Below are 17,793 nucleotides of genomic sequence, written 5' to 3'. Positions count from 1 at the left end.
GGTCAATGGCGTTTTCTTTTTATCTAGAACAATTCCCCCCCTCCCTTAACTATCCATGTGGGCATAGAAGCAGAATGTGGTACACTGATACGATGTCCATGTCGACATAAGTCGACATAGACACCAAAAACCATGAAAAAACTCATGTCGACCTTTTCAGGTTGACCTTTTTAATGTCGACCTATTGCTTGTGTCGACCTAATTTCCCTGCCAACCTAAGCCATGTCGACAGTTTCAAGGTGTCGACCTATGGCCTGTTGAAAATAGTAGTTGACCTTAATTGGATTGACCCTATGACCCATACATGATGAAAATCGTAGTTTCAGCCATGTACATACATATGGGGGTAGGAACTCAGTTTCATAGGCTAGAGCACATTTTATACCGGTGCAGCAGAATAATGGTGCCTAGACAGATGACATTTGTAAAACATGTAAAAATAATTGCTATGCCTGCCAGTGTCATTTACGGTTAGAATAATATATATTTGTTTATGGCATTATACCACTTTTGCCCAACAGGCACGCACTATGGCACGGTGGTGTAAATGCAGCATAATGTGACAGCAGTAAGGAAAATATTGGATTTATCTCGGGCTCTGCACTAGGACCCCGCGGCTTCCCCGCCCCCCGACCCTCCTCTTCCCCAGCTGCAGTCGCTGCCCCCTCCTCTCTCCATCCCTCTCTCCTCATCCCTCCCCAGTCCGCTGCTGCTTCGTCTCTACATCCCCCGGCACACAGCAAACCTGCAGCCGGCATGGCCTCCGTCAGCTTCAAACCCCACCGCCTGGAGCTGCTGGCTGTCTATCAGGATGTCATCCAGGAGCAGAGCCCCACAGACTGGTAAGTGGCATCAGTGCATGGGCACTCCCGTGGGTACATGACATGATGCTGTGAGTGTGACTGTGGGCATGCACGTGTATGGGCACTGCATTGTGCTGCAGCACTGGGATGCTAAGGTCAAAGCATTGTTCTGCAGAGCAGATGCTGATTGCATTGTGCAGTAGTGTATGCAGTGGTACTGGGTAAGTGGTACATGGGGTGCATAGGACAAGATGGTGCAGTACACCAGGTAATGTGGAGGAGCAGGGCAGGGCTAAGGTAGGAGGTGCCAGAACCAGAGTTTGGGGTGACTGTATGGGCACACTGGATAGGGCATTGTATGGAGCTGGATTGCATTGTAGAAAAGGTGCAGGGGTGTGTTATGATGGGGGTGGGGTGTGTATATAATCCATACCATGATTGATGTCAGTGCTGGTATACTGGTAGAGATGCTTACATGTAATGGTAGGGGTGGGGCACAACCAAATGCTGGGCGAATATAATATAACATGTTTAGGATTAGTTATTGATTTCATTTCTGAATGTGTCACTGCAAGACCATAGAAATCTGGTCAGGTCATGCCTTGTGCCAGTCACCAGGCAGGTTGTCAAAGGGGTGCTGTGGTAAATGGGATACAGGGCTAATTGGTGTAACTGCAGCTGCTGCTACAGATAGCTGTATTAGTGTTCCTGCAGGTTGTTTGGCTGCAGATTTATTTTGCTGATTGTGACCAGGAGTGCAGTATGTGCAGCTACAATAGCAGGAGGGTGCTGCATTGCCAGGCATAGGGGAATGCTGCTCACACTGGCTGGCTAGGAAGGATGCTGAGCTGTGCAGAGGGTCTGAATGGGGGCTGCTGCTGTATGAGATCTGCCTCTTTGTGTCTGGTAACAGCAGAAAGGGAACTGGAGGACATTACTGGTGAATAGGGAGGGTGGGTCACAGGATAGGAGGGAGCCCAGTTCTCAGATTTTTTTTTTCTCTGTCTCCCTCTCTGTCCTCCTGTATGTTATCTGAGATGATTTAGGGGGTAGTGTGGGAGGAGACCTTGGGGAGACATTGAGAACTTACATTTGGGTGGGTCTGTCAAGAATCTAGGAGAGATGGGGGGTAGTCTGTTATGGTGAGATCAGACAAGTGATTACAGCATGGGAAAGAAATGGTTGAGATCAGCTCTCAGGATTGCTTTCACTTCATGTGGGATTAGGACATTTATGGGGTTAATTTACCTTTTTTGGAGGTTGCTGTGTGTACCCTGGGAATAGGCGAACTAGACATGGAATACATTGGCTCCCTGGAAGAAATATGTGGGTGTTAGCTGAGGGGATGATACAGCTCCAGTTACTAAAGCGTTCGGCCAGCTCTGTCCACTGAATTGTGTTCTTGGCTCGCAATCCTCAATCTCACTGTGTATTACCTCATCCCTTTCTCTTCCTCTACCAAACCTTCTTTTCTTTGTTCCGAATTTATTTTCTTTTGTACAGTCATTTTTACTGCTCCCTTCTATGTTCCTTCCACCATTATCATCGTTAACCATTCAATAACCCATGAGACATACCTACATACCCAGACAGACCCCAATGCATGAGAAATATCTATAATATTGGGGGGGGGGGAACAACGAATGGACGATATTTAAAGATTTAACGCTTCGCGTATGAAATTGGCCTATATTGATATTACACATTATACCACAATACAACATGTCATGCTTATTCATTTGTAACTTACATACAGTATATCATTTTTTAAATCACCTTTTCAACTTATTCATTCAATAATTTAGATGAATTCATATTTGTAATTTTTTAAATGTGTATTTTAATTTGTTGACAACACTAACAGTGTTCTAATGTGTAAAACGATAACTTATTCTATTCATCTAATTATGTGTGCTGCCATAGAAAATGTATCTAGACCTATCCAGTATTACTGTCACTTTAAAATGAGAAAGTGTTGTGTCTATGGCCAGTGTAATCTCCTGTGCTGTGCACCTCAGCATTGTATGGTCAACTGCTCTGTGATCGTGTATTGCTGCAGTGCAGGCAGTGCACATGGTGTGCCTGTGCTTCTATTAACATTCAGTACCAATGAAGGAGCCAAGATTCCCTTGTAAAAGTTTTTTTGCATCTGCAATGGGGGAGCACTGTAGACATATTGGGGGAAAATTCAATGAAATGTGATTTAAGATGACATGTTCTGGCGGGAGATATTGGTGACTTGCAGTGATCACTAACCCGATCATACTGCTTAACATCATGCCTACTCCAGAGCAGTGTGAGGTAAAATGTGTAATGTAGGGGCTTCGTTCGAGCACCGTTACACTTCTTACACCCCTCATTTATTTGAATTCATACCATTAAAGGCTGTGTTTTGCCAATCCTATTTGGATCATATACTATACTGCCGACGCTGCTGGAATCGGGGCTTGATTCTGAACTGGTGGGAGTAGGAAAGTGACCACCATGCACGATGCTGAGCACATAGATATAAAGTAATACTTTCTGCTGGCAACATATCTATTATACCAGGCCAAACTTCAAATAGGGGAGCGACACCAAATATACTCACCCAGGAACGCTGCCAAACATTTTTGGCTGGCGCTCACTGCCAGTAGGTGTGGCTCCACTTTTTGGAGCCACCAGTGCTGTGCATTAATGGAACTGGTAGCTGGTTCTACTTCCTGGAAGTTGTGTAGAATTGGCATACAGTACGCACATGTTTACTGGTAGTTTACCTTGCCTCTCTGCTTTGCTGATAGTCCTTGTTATTTTCATATGCTCATCACCTAGATGCCCAGAACCTTTATCCTTTATCTCAAACCAGCCTGTTGTATTACTCCTGCTCCTCCGTCTTCTTCGTTCTCCCTCATCTTGATCTCCTATACTCCTTTCCCCTATCTTTTGCTCTCCACATGCATAAAATCACTTGCCTGAACAATTTTACTACTTTTATTTATTTATTAACAGTTTCTTATATAGCGCACACATATCCTGCAGCGCTTTACAGAGAATATTTGAACATTCACATCAGTCCCTGCCCCAGTGTAGCTTACAATCTATATTCTACCACATGTACACGCACACACAGGCATTTTAGGGTTAATTTTTGTTGAGAGCCAATTACCCTACCAGTATATTTTTGGATTGTGGGAGGAAACCCACGCAAGTACGGGGAGAATATACAAACTCTGCACAGTCTAGGGCCATGGTGGGAATGGAACCCATGGCCTCAGTGCTGTGAGGCAGTAATGCTAACCATTACACCATCCGTGCTGTTAATTAAAAGTAAAATGCTAATCCATTGGAAATGGTATTTGGTTTACAATGGTTAACATCTAAATTACCATGAAATTTCAGGATCATTTTGGTTAGGACTATTTTTGTTCTCGTGGGGGTGGATCCTCTAATTTCTTTACCTTATGTAATCTAAATAAGTGATAATTGATGAATTTCGGGTGTGTGGGGGGGGGGGGGGGGGGCTTGGCGAACTTTAGTCACAAATCGGTCCTGGATTTTCACCTCAACACTTGACACCTTGTTGTCAATCGTAGGGAGTATCTTTAATGCAGCTCTCCTCCTTCTGCGGTTTAGACTATGGAACTTCTAATGTTCGCAATCAGAGCTATTGCAACTAATTCACAATTGCATACACATTCGCAGACCCAGTGGACACTGGCAGCACCGATGCGGGCACCATGTTTCTCTGTGTACATGATCACAGCTGACATCAGGTACACGCCCCCAAACACTGCCATAAGGCGCCTGCGTTTTTGCAGTTACCTTCTTCAAAGGTAAATCACCCTGCAATGATATTGTCACTGCAAGAGCGATCACAAAGGCACCTATACATAAGCACAGTGCGATCACGGTTCATGTATAGATTGGCAATAAATAATCGATCAGTTACGAAAACATCGCCATAGCGTACTACTCCAAATTGCCCTTCCCTTGCCTCTACTCGGTCTTGTACTCTCTTCAAGTCCTCAATTTAATTTCTTATCGCTGCCAACAAATTATTTTATGGTCTTCTTAAAGTTGAAAGTATCTCAAGTACCTTAATAGTTTTTTTTCCTCTTGGGTAGAGAGTCCATTATCTGCAAAATTCAACTGTGCACATTACCGCACATTAGGCCTTATTCAGACACAGTTGTGGTTTAGCAGGGATCTGCTGAACTACAACTGGCGGTGCAAGGCGGGGGCAGCGCCCAGCACAGGGCACATTTCTTATGTGCTTTGCTGCACAGAGAAGTTACTGGTTGCACATATGTGTTTTGGGGTCACAGTGGCTGTGTGGGATGTCACAGAGTCACTAAGTAGTCTGGATACGCCGCCCCACTGTTTTGTCGCCGCCAGCCCTGAAATGGCGGTTTCCTATAATCGCCATTTCATGGCTAGCGGAGGCCCATTATTGCATGTTTGTAGGCAGTACGGATGGTGTAATGGTTAGCATTACTGCCTCACAGCGCTGAGCTCATCGGTTTGATTCTCACCATGGCCCTAACTGTGGAGTTTGTTTATTCTCCCTGTGCTTGCGTGGGTTTACTCCGGATACTCTAGTTTCCTCTCAGAACCCAAAAATAGACTGTTCATGTAATTGCCTCCTGGCATAAATGTGTGTGCATGTACATCTCATAGGGAATATAGATTGTAAGCTGCACAGGGGCAGAGACTGATGTGAATGGCCAAATATTCTCTGTGATGCTCTACTAGTGAACCAGAATAAGGGCCATAATCCGCAAAGACAAATTCCTTCTCAAATGCACAAAACCATGTGCGCTGCAGGTGGGGCAGATGTTACTTTGTGCAGAGAATTAGATTTGGGTGGGGTGTTACTTCAAAGAGAGATCTATTTTGCAGTGTAAAAATTAAGCAGTCAGTATTTCCCCTGCACAGAAACAAAATAACTCACCAAAATCTAAATCTCTCGGCACATGTAATATCTGCCCCCCCCCCCTTCAGTGCACATGGTTTTGTCCATTTCAGAAGAAATTTGCCTTTGCGAGTGAACCAGAATAAGGGCCTATGCATGCACTATATAAATAACTGATAATAAATGAGACTAGCCAAACATTGATAGTTTTCCTGCAAAAGCTGTATTGAGAATGAGGAAAATCAGTGATGCTATTGGCTATGAATTGCCTTCCCCCGACCATTCCTGGATGCATTTTTTATGGCTATCACAATTACTTGTTTCTCCCCCATAATAATCAATCATTGGAAATGGTGTGTACAATCAGTTTAGCTATCAATTTTCTAGAACCTTTCCTATTTTCATACTTCATTAGTGAAATCTGGAACCAGCATCCAGTGGATGCGGAGATTTGCTGAGAACTTGGCTATACACAGAAATGGCTACAGCTGTGTCTTGTACCTCTGCATTGTCTTTATGCCTGATAATTGGCAGGAGCAGCTGATGTCTGATTGGGAGCACTCCACGCTACAGTATTATGCAGTACCATGAATTCCATCTCGGCACAGTGGGCTATAGAAATTCAAGCAGATATCCTTATACATGTTGCATAAAATAGATCTACAGTAGTACCCTTAGCCTGGTCAACTAAAGTGATATACAGTGTCTTTATTCAGAGTCTTGGCAAATACTAAACAAGTTAAAGCGTATTATTACTGTATTTGTGTTGATCTTACATGAAGCTGAAATTCAAAGGAAATGTTTTTCAGTTAATACAAGGGTGTCATGTATTAAAGATTTCTCTGAAATATGTTACACTTTCTAATGCTGAATCCAAATGCGCTCATCTCTACATTGTTCTTGTGTTGTGATGACATTTATCAAATGTGGGATACTCAACACCCCCACCACCATGAACTGATGGAAATCAGCTGTTGACAGGAGGAAGAGATGTGCTCTAGGTGTCCATGCAGTCATGGCCTAAGCCCCAGATTGTGTATTCAGTGGATTTACACTGTTGTACTGCATTCATCTGGCATCTCCTTTCCAGAAAAGATTCTCTTCTGCTCCATGTGGTCTCCAGCGCAGAAACGGTATCTGCACCTTCACATGCAACTAGTACCTGGCATAGGGTGATATATGGTTAGATGCACTGCAATTCTGACCATTTATACATTTATGCTATTTTAAATGTGTGGCTTCACTGACTTGACTCCATTAGTCAGGGCTATTTTTCTGCAGGCTCCAGCAGGAACTGTGGCCCTTATTCTAGTTCACTCTTTCTGACAAAATATTTCTTAGATGGACAAAACCATGTGCACTGCAGGTGAGGCGGATGTTGCTTGTGCAGAGATCATTAGATTTGGGTGGGGTTTTACACCTGCCTCACCTGCAGTGCACATGGTTTTGTCCATCTAAGAAATATTTTGTCAGAGTGAACTAGAATAAGGGCCACAGTTCCTGCTGGAGCCTGCAGAAAAATAGCCCTGCCATTAGTGCTTCATGTAGAACTTATGTTTACTTTGTTTTTAATGTGCAACAATGTAGTAGTCTGTGATTGGATCGCTGTGGACTTCCCAGCCCATTTTGGAGGTTTTTTATGTTTCCACACATAAATGAAACACCACACAGATGTCCTTTTCTGTGTGAATATAGCGTGTGTGTGTGTATTTACCTATCTATATCTCATAAACGTAACACATAAACAACACAATGTAACTCCAAGTCAATCACATTTCTGTGAAATCAAACTGCTACTTAGGAAGCAACACTGATTGACAGTCAATTTTGCATGCTGTTGTGCAAATGGAATAGACAACAGGTGGAAATTATAGGCAATTAGCAAGACACCACCAATAAAGGAGTTGTCCTGCAGGTGGTCACCACAGACCACTTCTCCGCTCCTATGCTTTCTGGCTGATGTTTTGGTCAATTTTGAAAGCTGGCAGTGCTTTCACTCTAGTGGTAGCATGAGACTAGTGAGTCTACAACCGACACAAATGGCTCAGGTAGTGCAGCTCATCCAGGATGGCACATCAATGCGAGCTGTGGCAAGAAGGTTTGCTGTGTCTGTCAGCGTAGTGTCCAGAGCATGGAGGTGCTACCAGGAGACAGGCCAGTACATCAGGAGAAGTTAAGGAGGCCGTAGGAGGGCATCAATCCAGCAGCAGGACCGCTACCTCCGCCTTTGTGCAAGGAAGAACACTGGTGCCCTGTGCTCTTCACAGATGAAAGCAGGTTCACACTGAGCATGTGACAGACTTGACAGTCTGGAGACGCCATGGAGAACGTTCTGCTGCCTGCAACATCCTCCAGCATGACCGGTTTGGCAGTGGGTCAGTAATGGAGTGGGGTGGCATTTCTTTGGGGGCCGCACAGCCCTCCATTTTCTCACCAGAGGTAGCCTGACTGCCATTAGGTACCGAGATGAGATCCTCAGACCCCTTGTGAGACCATATGCTAGTGTGGTTGGCCCTGCGCTAGACCTCATGTGGCTGGAGTGTGTCAGCAGCTCCTGCAAGACGAAGGCATTGATGCTATGGACTGGCCTGCCTTTTCCACAGACGTGAATCCAATTGAGCACATCTGGGACATCATGTCTCGCTCCATCCACCAACACCACCTTACACCACAGACTGTCCAGGAGTTGGCGGATGCTTTAGTCCAGGTCTGGGAGGAGATCCCTCAGGAGACCATCCACCACCTCATCAGGAGCATGCCCAGGTGTTGTATGGAGGTCATACAGGCACGTGGAGGCCACACACACTACTGAGCCTCATTTTGACTTGTTTTAAGGACATTACATCAAAGTTGGATCAGCCTATAGTGTGTTTTTCCACTTTAATTTTGAGTGTGACTCCCAAATCCAGACCTCCATGGGTTAATAAATTTGATATCGATTTGATAATTTTTGTGTGATTTTGTTGTCAGCACATTCAACAAAATATTTAATAAGAATATTTCATTCATTCAGATCTAGGATGTGTTTATGTTAGTGTTCGCTTTATTTTTTTGAGCAGTGTATATGTATATATGGCTTGTGGTCTGGCACTCCCAATAACTTTTCCACAATAGTGGCTCCAGTGCCCTCACAGAAACGTGAATACAACAGAGCAATGGTGCGGCACTCGGAAATTTAAATACGAGCAGGTAATATATCACACACACACACACGCTTGATGCTCCCCTTCATGACAGTTTAAAGCATGGGTCTTCAAACTGCGGCCCTCCAGATGTTGTGAAACTACATATCCCAGCATGTCTTGCCACAGTTTTGCTATAAGGGAGTGTTAAAACTGGCAAGGCATGCTGGGATTTGTAGTTTCACAACATCTGGAGGGCTGCAGTTTGAAGACCCATGGTTTAAAGGGAGGAAGTAATAGACAATGGGGTCAGTGGGGCATGGTGTGGACAATTGAGGATTGCAGGATGCTGATGTAGGTGTGGCAGATAAGACATTAGAGGAACCTCCATAATAACAGGTGTGAGGCCCTGCATCGAGGCCCACAGTACATACTGTAGACAGAAGGAAGCAGACTACATCTTGGTAAGCCTCACATGGGCCAGATGTGCTTCAAAAAGTGATAAAATGGAAAGAGATAAACAACCAGCCATCAGCTCCTACCTGCCTTGTTACAGCCTGTGTTTCAAAAATGACAGGTAGGCACTGAGTGGCTGCTTGTTTATCACTCTCCACGTTATCACTTTTGAAGCTTGATACATCTGGCCCATAGTAATTGAATGACTGCATGTTACATTTTAGGTTTTAACATTTTTGTATATATGCTTGTGAGCAAGCAATAAAAGCAGGGGCCATTACTAAGCGTGGTAATGATCCAATATTGCTCACAGGGGCTTAAAGCGATATTGCTCCTTTTATTCCCCAGTGTGTACAGGGCTTAACTCATTTCTCAAACGCAACCTGTGACATGACAGGGGCTTATTGGCTGGTACTCCTATTAGTGTTCATTCTAGCACCCGCTATATTGGAAAACCCATGCAGTTCCTCTTCCCTGCCTGGGGTGTCACTGTCTGCTGTAGTGTTTGTAGCAGTGTGGTCTATATATCAGCACTGATATGCAAACCAGACCTGTTCTACAAACACCACAGCAGACAGTGACACCCCAGGCAGGTAAGAGGGACTGCATGGGTTTTCAAAGATAGCGGGTGCTAGAATGGACACTACTCCATCCCTCCTCACTTTGGGGGTTATTCTCGTTCACTCTTTCTGACAATTTCCTTCTTAGATGGACAAAACCATGTGCACTGCAGGGGAGCATATGCAAAATGTGCAGAGAGAGTTAGATTTGGGTGGGGTTTTATTTCAAAGTGAGATCTATATTGAAGTGTAAAAATAAAGCAGCCAGTATTTTCCCTGCACAGAAAAAAAATTACTCACCCAAATCTAATTATCTCTGCACATTTTACATCTGCCCCCTGCAGTGCACATGGTTTTGTCCATCTAAGAAGTATTTTGTCAGAGTGAACCAAAATAAGGCCCTTTATTACTTTTCAATCTTAGAATATCAGGACCAGAATGAGAGCACAGTGATATACTGTACTACAGATGTGTAATTATGTAAAAGACATGACTGATGTATGATATGAAAGAATACATTTTGTTCAATATAGGCTTAAATGTGTCCCCATATAACATGTCACACTCTGCACTGACTGGTGGATGCACCAGTCCCATGGGTTTGATTAAAAGGTCTCTGTAGAAATGAGTTCGCTATGGTGCTCCCTTTGGTTTTTACAATGCTTCTAACAGCTGTTTTTTAATTGATTGCAGTCTGGTTGGGTATTAATGATGGAGTAAGAGGATGGGTGTTTCCTTTTACATTTAGTTATCATGTTACACCATCTGCTTAATAAGCCAGTCAGGTCCCCCCCAAAAATTTGCTCGAACAAAGAAAGTGGCTTCCATAGGCTTATGCTATGAGTTAAAGGACCATTTAAAAAATGTAATTTTGACATTGTTTCACTTTGTACATTGTAAGCTTGCGGGCAGGGCCCTCCTTACCTCTGTCAGTTTGTTACTACCGCTGTTTACAATTGTAAAGTGCAATGGAGTATGCTGTGCTATATAAGAAACTGTAAATAAATAAAATATATGGCCACACATTGTATATGTCTGTGCAGTGGTCAGTAATCCAAAATGTCCAGTTTTGCAACAGAAGCACATGTGCCAGGCTTATTCCTGTGCATAGTTGTGGCTTGGCATTATTAAAGGCTAACGCTACACTACACAAATTGTACACAATATAATACTGTTCTCAAATGAAGAGGCACGTGGACGAAGCTGTTGTGCTACATTTAGAAGAAAATATAATATTTACAGGTTTACAAAGAAATTATTAGAACTTGTAAAGATCTTAATAGACTACCACAATTAAAATAACATTTTTACAATAATCTCTAGTTCATATCCCCTTCATTAAACAACTTTTTTTTTATTATTGCATTTTAACACTTTGATCCACTCTTAATTTGTCATATACATACGATAGAATAGTGTCTCAACAGTGTTCTTTAAAATGTAAATGACTCATTTATCATATAAAATGCAATTAAACACAGACCGTGTGCGGCAATATGTAATGTGTGGCTGATGGAGCTATTCCAATAATCTTTCAGATTGGCGCACAACTGCATTACTTAGAAACATAGAATTTGATGGCAGATAAGAACCACTTGGCCCATCTAGTCTGCCCTTTACTGCATTTGTTTCTCCCAACATATACCAGGTTTCAATGCATAAAGTGGCTAAGGCCATGCAAGTCCTGGTTATCACACCAAAGTGAAGTATGAGCACCTAATCTGACTTGGTAGGCTATGAGCATAAATCACATACTCGCACCCGATTGGAAAACAATTGAATAGCTGCCATTGGACTGCTACAGATATGCAGATGGGGTCAATTCAATTAACCGTAAAGGTGCGTATACACGGGCGATATGTCTGAGTGATATATCGCCGATCGATATATTGCTCAATGTCTCCTTTTCATCGGCGACCAGAGATGGTCACCGATGAAAAGAAACCACTGCCGGGGGAGCCGCAGAGGTAATCGGCTGGTTGCAGGAGCAGGCTCCTGCGACCAGCGATTTATAACAGGGCTGAAAACAGGAGCACGCACCAGGCGATTTATCGCAGGGGCACACTCCCATCACTGGCAATATGGTCGCCAGCGATATCAGCCCCTGCGCTATATAAGAAACTGTTAATAAATAAATACTCAAATATGTAGTAAAAAGATAGGGGGGAGGTGGCGTAAAGGAGGAAGAGGGAATTGTCATTGTGGTATTAGGATGCAAGAGTAGGTGTTGGTGTCAGAAGATTCTTTGAAGGTAAGCCATTCTGACCAGGAGGCAGTAAACCCGAGAGGAAGACATTTGTGGGTTGGTGGTTAGGTCTTTCATGGCCATATAGATATCAACGCTTTGAATTCAGCGGGATATTGGTTATACAGAAATTCTCCAATAGCAAGTTACGGTAGCTGCATTGACCAGATGTTGTAATAGAGATCTTTTATATTGAGAAAGAAGAATGTCTACTAAACTAAGGAGCCAGAATTCAGTGGTCTCTGGGACTGGGTATCCATTGAGTTTGAGTGATATTATTGACATAGGGCCTTATTCTAGTTCACTCTTAGAGACAAATTCCTTCTTAGCTGGACAAAACCATGTGCACTGCAGGGGGGCAGATGTAATAGGTGCAGAGAGATTTAGCATTTGGTGAGTTTTTTTTGATTCTGTGCAGGGAAAATACTGACTGCTTTTTTTTTTTACACTGCCATATAGATCTCACTTTGAAGAAAAACCCCACCCAAATATAACTCTCTCTGCACAAGTTACATCTGCCCCACCTGCAGTGCACATGGCATTGTCCAGCTAAGAAGGAATTTGCCTCTAAGAGTGAACTAGACTAAGGCCCATAGTGCCAGAAGCCCACTAGTATGTGGCATTACCACCAAAGAGAGGAGTGCCCTGTTCCTGTCCACATTGTCAGCACAGGGCAAACATTTTCAAAAACTTCTGGTGAACCCGTTCAGGGCAGCAATGTCATCTGGACATTATATTCTATTCTGTCTCCATGCCCTGAACGCAAACGGAACTAGCAAAGTGTATTTGTGTGTGTGTGTTTGTGTCCGTCCCCCCCCCCCCCCCCCCCCCCACACACAAAACAAGAAAAAATCTGGACCATTGGTTCTCCTCGCAGCTGATTGAAATAACACTTTAGTTTAGATGATAGCCGCTTCAATGTAAATAGACCTCCATTCTTTTTTTTTTTTATATGTTTTATTGAGCCTCACCAATCACATAGTGTACAGACAAAAAGAACATAACACAATAATATTGGATGAGGAACAATCCACATTTTCAAATTTTCCAAACAAATATCAATAAACTCAAAGTAAAATAAAAGTAGATTAGAAACATGATGTGGTGACCTCAGTGTCTAAGTGGTAATATTAAATATATTATTATAGGATTGACAACGACCGCCGCATAAAAAAGAGATGCCATCAATCCTAGGAGAGGCACCATAATCTAACACTAACATTAATTAAAAGAGTAAAACAAAACATTCGCCCGTTCCTAAGGTCAAGCCATCATCCCATCCATGGACTGATCCGACCATCCAGCAGGAGACGGAAGGAGAGGTAACGGAGGGGAAAAGGTAGAAGAGGGGGGAGATGAGGGTGACGTGGATATTAGTAGTTAGGTTGTAATAGGGGTCTTATTTTGGAGAAGTTGTAAATGATACCATGAGGTAGACTGGAAGCATGCCTGAATTGCCGTTTTGGTCCTAAGAGGTAAGGTTTGAATATATCTGTCTCAACATTTAAACAGGGCAGGGGTCATAGATTCTTTATGAAGCAATGTCTCCAGCCAGTCCATGGTAAATAGAAAGAGTAACCTAGAGGTTGCCATTTCCAGAGAGGGGGCCGAAGAGATGTATCCACTGCAGTCGGATGGCTTTCCTCCCAACCGCTGAGAGAATCACTAGGAGCTTCTTATCACATTTAGGGACCGAAAGTTGATCTGCGACATAGCCGAATAACACCCAAGATTCATTAAGTTGAAAGGGTAATTTTAAAGAGGTGGAAGCGTAGGTGTGTAAGGAGCTCCAAAAAGTTTGGATGTGGGGGCAGGTCCAAAAGCAATGGTGAAGATCTGCATTGCATGAGTGACACTCTGGGCATTCAGAGGTGGTAGCTGTTCCCATTAAGTGACAGTGTTTAGGGGAGAAATATGCTCTATGAAATATTTTGTATGACATCTCTTGGTATGAGCTAGCAGGGATAAGTTTAAGATGTAATAAGAATGTAGATACAGTAGAATACTCTCGGTATCCAAAGTTGAGGTTTGTGGAGTTCCGGAAGGTCTGTATCAGTGTAGACCTCCATTCTTATTAAAAATAAGTAAATAAAAGAATAGTCTTTTATTAGTGCTTGTTTGAGCACGCTGCACCTATCAATATCCATGAAGTTCCTTTTTCCTGCCTAGGATGTCACTCTGTTGTGGTCTGTCTCTGTGCTGAAATAAAGATGGGGGGGGGTGCTTTTACATCCGCGCCGCCCATTGCTGGCTACTGCAAACATAATTATCACATATGCTTGTGTTAAGAGCTGTCTTTTGCTTTGACCCGGCGATGAACGGCGGGTCGACCCTCCCTCTCTTACCCGGCCTGGAGCTACTGTTGCAGGGGGGGCTGGCTCTCCTCCTCCCTGCACCCAGAAGAGGATGTACCGGACGCAGGTGAGGGGGGGTCGCGTTAGAAGCCCACAGGCTTCTATGGGGCATGGCCAGATTTTTCCGGCGATGCCCCACGCCACGGTAACCCGGCGGGGGATGCTTAGAGCATCCCAAAATGCGGTAAAAACCCTGATAACTGGGTTTTTACTGCATTTTTAGTTTAGAGAATCTCCCCCTGTGCTAGAAACACCACAGCAGAAAGTGACACCCCAAACAGGAAAGAGGAAATGCACAGGTTTGGAAAGGTGCAGGGTGCCAGAATGAACACTATTTGTTGAGCATTTGTTTGGAGAGACAACAATCTAGATAATCTTGAAATGGGTATGGGTCATTGGGTCGACCACATGAGGTCGACAGGGTTGGAAGGTCGACAGTCAAAATGTTGACAAGAGTTTTTCATGGTTAAAACCTCATGTCATGGATTCCCCAAATCAACATTTACATCCCTCTGTTTTCTGGACATATCTGATATGGTTTGTTATCTAATGGGGCTTGTTTACTTACTTTATTATCTTTTTTTATTTGTGTTCCCAATAAAAATTGATCTAAAGGAGATTTTAATTTTCTTTTACTGTCCCCAAGCCACTCATTATACTGCCTGTATACAAAACTCTAGGCTGACTATACATCTATCCACAAATCAAAGACTATGTTGTTCCCCATAAAATTAATTGGCCCTCTATCTTTTTGATCTATGAGATATAAGCCTTCTGTCCTTGCACTGAGCACTCATTCTTCCTTCATGCAAAATGACTGCCGCTATAGCAGCCAGTTCTGACTGCACATCTGCTTGCTTTCCGATATCCCCTTGATCTCCAGCAGCCATTCAGAAAGCACAGAAGCTTGGTTAACTCCAGTTGGTTGCTAAAAGTGATTGAAAGAAAAGCAGTTCAAGAGAGGATAGAGGTGGATGCTTGAATTTGACCCTGTTCTCTGCATATGGCTCGACTTGGTCCCTGGGGGGATGGCTATTGATCATGAAGCTGCGTTATATATTTGCTTAGTCACTCACTGATGTACGTAGAAGGCCTCCATTGGGTCCAATCACCTCTTTCTGTGCTTCTTGTTTTATTATGGTGCTAGATGAGCTCTTTTGGTTTTCCACCTGCCCCTGCATCACTGCAGATACTGGTTCAGTCCAGTTTTCTGTGCAGTGCTCTGCAGCTGGCTACCTGCATGCATGTTTGCCACTGTGGTCTAGGAATCCATTCAGAAAAAAACTTTCTCTTTAGCACCTCTACTCTGTGGCTGAAAGCATGTTAAGGAAGACTAAGTAGATCTTTTATTTATGTCTTTGTATTGTGGTGTAACAGGGACCCACACTTTCTTATTGCAATATTCTGTCTGTTCCCTGTGTCCATTATGTATAGTGGGGCTGTGTGGTGGTTATGACTGACAAGACAAAGTCCATCTTAACTAAAAGCGCTGCTATGGGCCCCTGGGTAACATTAAATTACCAGCAAGAGGATCAGGCTTAGGTAACTGTTGTGCCTGGTTTCTTGATGCGTTGTTCCACGTCGCCTGCTTCTGGTGGTATGACTCCCCAATCAGTGTCTGATCCACCCTGGCTATGTGCATCATGATTTTCAAAGAGTTTCCTATTATTTGGAACGCTTTACTTAAGTATCCTAAGTTGTTTAAGGTGCATAATCATCTTGCTTCTTCCTGAGTTCCATAAAGCTGGCCATACATCTATAGATTTATTGTCAGATTGGGCTGGTTGGAACAAAATCCTGGTAATGGATGATAGTTGACCATTTGCTTGAAAATGCTGGAAAACTGACAAACTGTTGTTCAGATATTACCAGATTTGTGTTCCAACCGGCCAAATCGGACAATCCATCTGTAAATGTATGGCCAGCTTAAGACATTACGGATTCAAGGGGGAGGGTGACATTGTGGAGACAGATCGTTCAGTACGCCAAGTTCTGCTTTCGGGAATTCCAGTTGGAAGTGTTTCGAAATAGAACATCTTAATTTCTTGTTCTGTCCTACAGTACTAGTCAGCATCTCACTTGGTGGCTGGTTAAGTGCCAACTGCAACCCCAACCAGAAATCCCATGGTCTATATTTAATATATAATAATACATATATAATATTTGTTAATGCAGCAGTGAAATAACGGCAATACAAGCTTGTCACTCCTTTACACATAGCGAGGTTCAAATGAATTTACTGTGATACGTCTGCACTAGGACTGTTGCCAGAATTGGTGCCCTTGTTCATTAAAAAAAATATTTTGCCTGATATATGCATTGAGATCGGAATCTTATTTCCAAGTATGTCATGGTATGCTATACTGTACACGTGCAGATGTTACTATAAATAGCCCCCTCAAGGCTGACAGTAGACACAATCACGAGGTAAATGTTCAAGGAAAGCCAGTAATTGTAGGTAAACTTCTGTATGACCAAGGGCGAATAAGCTGTGGAAAAGGAATCTGTATAAGGGTATGACTCTAGTGATATGATTTCTAACCAAGCTTGTTTATATGCTTGAAATAGCTCAGCAAAAGATGTCTTCACCTGTGCTCTGTATTTCCTTGTAATGTGTGTGTATTTATGAGATGGGCAAATTTATGTGGAATGGACATCGGCAAACAGTAGGCCAGTCTGTACTCCTGTTATCAATGTAAAAAATATCCCTTAAATAATGTATTGTGGGATTAGATGACATTGTAGATTTATGTTTTATTTTTATTTTGTTAACTATGCCTAGTGTTCCCGCTAGGCTGTTTTAGCGGGCGCTGCGCCCTGCCCGATTTTTTTAAAGTGAAAAATGCGCCCTGCCCCTCTGGCAGTGCCCGCTAAACCAGCCTGCCTTTGTCCCCGCTGTTTTGACCGGGGAAGCCCGGCGCCGCTGTACATAGCGATGCCCGGAACTTCCCCGGCAGTGTACAGCCTTCCGGGTGGCCGGGTCCGCCCCCTGTGCATGATGCCGCCGGCCGCGCCCACCCCTTTGCGTGATGCCGCCGGCTGTGCCCACTCCTCTGCGTGATTCCGCCGGCCAGGCACGCCCCTTCTCGTCACGGCCTGGGCACGCCCCTTTTGTGACGTTGGTGGCCCGGTCCGACCCCCCCCCCCCCACCCTGCCCGCCCTAGTTCCTAGAAGGAACACTATATGCCCATATCTCAATGGTGTGACTTAATTGTAGATTAGAGACTCCGTGCAAAGATACAATGGGGGTTATTAAGACCTTATCGTTGGGCTGCTGATTTGCATACCCCTGTGATCAGGTAATCGCCGAACAGAAAGATTGAAATCCTGCCCTGTACAAGCCTGCAAATTTCTGGACAAG

General features: G+C 43.6%; 1 protein-coding gene across 8 annotated transcripts in view; it reads left to right on the top strand.

Moving 5' to 3' along the window:
* The first annotated feature begins 648 nt into the window (after positions 1 to 648).
* Positions 649 to 17,793, top strand: part of DBN1 (drebrin 1) — a 71,386-nt gene continuing 54,241 nt past the window's right edge. For 2 of the 8 annotated variants that reach the window (XM_083182085.1, XM_083182084.1), the window contains exon 1: positions 654 to 842. In XM_083182085.1, the coding sequence (XP_083038211.1) occupies positions 757 to 842 (86 nt within the window). In that variant the 5' untranslated portion in view covers positions 654 to 756. Of the gene's footprint in view, positions 843 to 17,793 lie in introns of all 8 variants that reach the window. The other 6 variants (XM_083182087.1, XM_083182086.1, XM_083182088.1 and 3 more) reach the window with 5 other exon arrangements.

This window comes from Crinia signifera, chromosome 4 (assembly GCF_055691185.1).
Source record: "Crinia signifera chromosome 4, ASM5569118v1, whole genome shotgun sequence".
Classification (NCBI taxonomy): domain Eukaryota; kingdom Metazoa; phylum Chordata; class Amphibia; order Anura; family Myobatrachidae; genus Crinia; species Crinia signifera.
The sequence above is the reverse complement of the archived record's forward strand: the minus strand, read 5'-3'. Positions and strand labels throughout refer to the sequence as shown.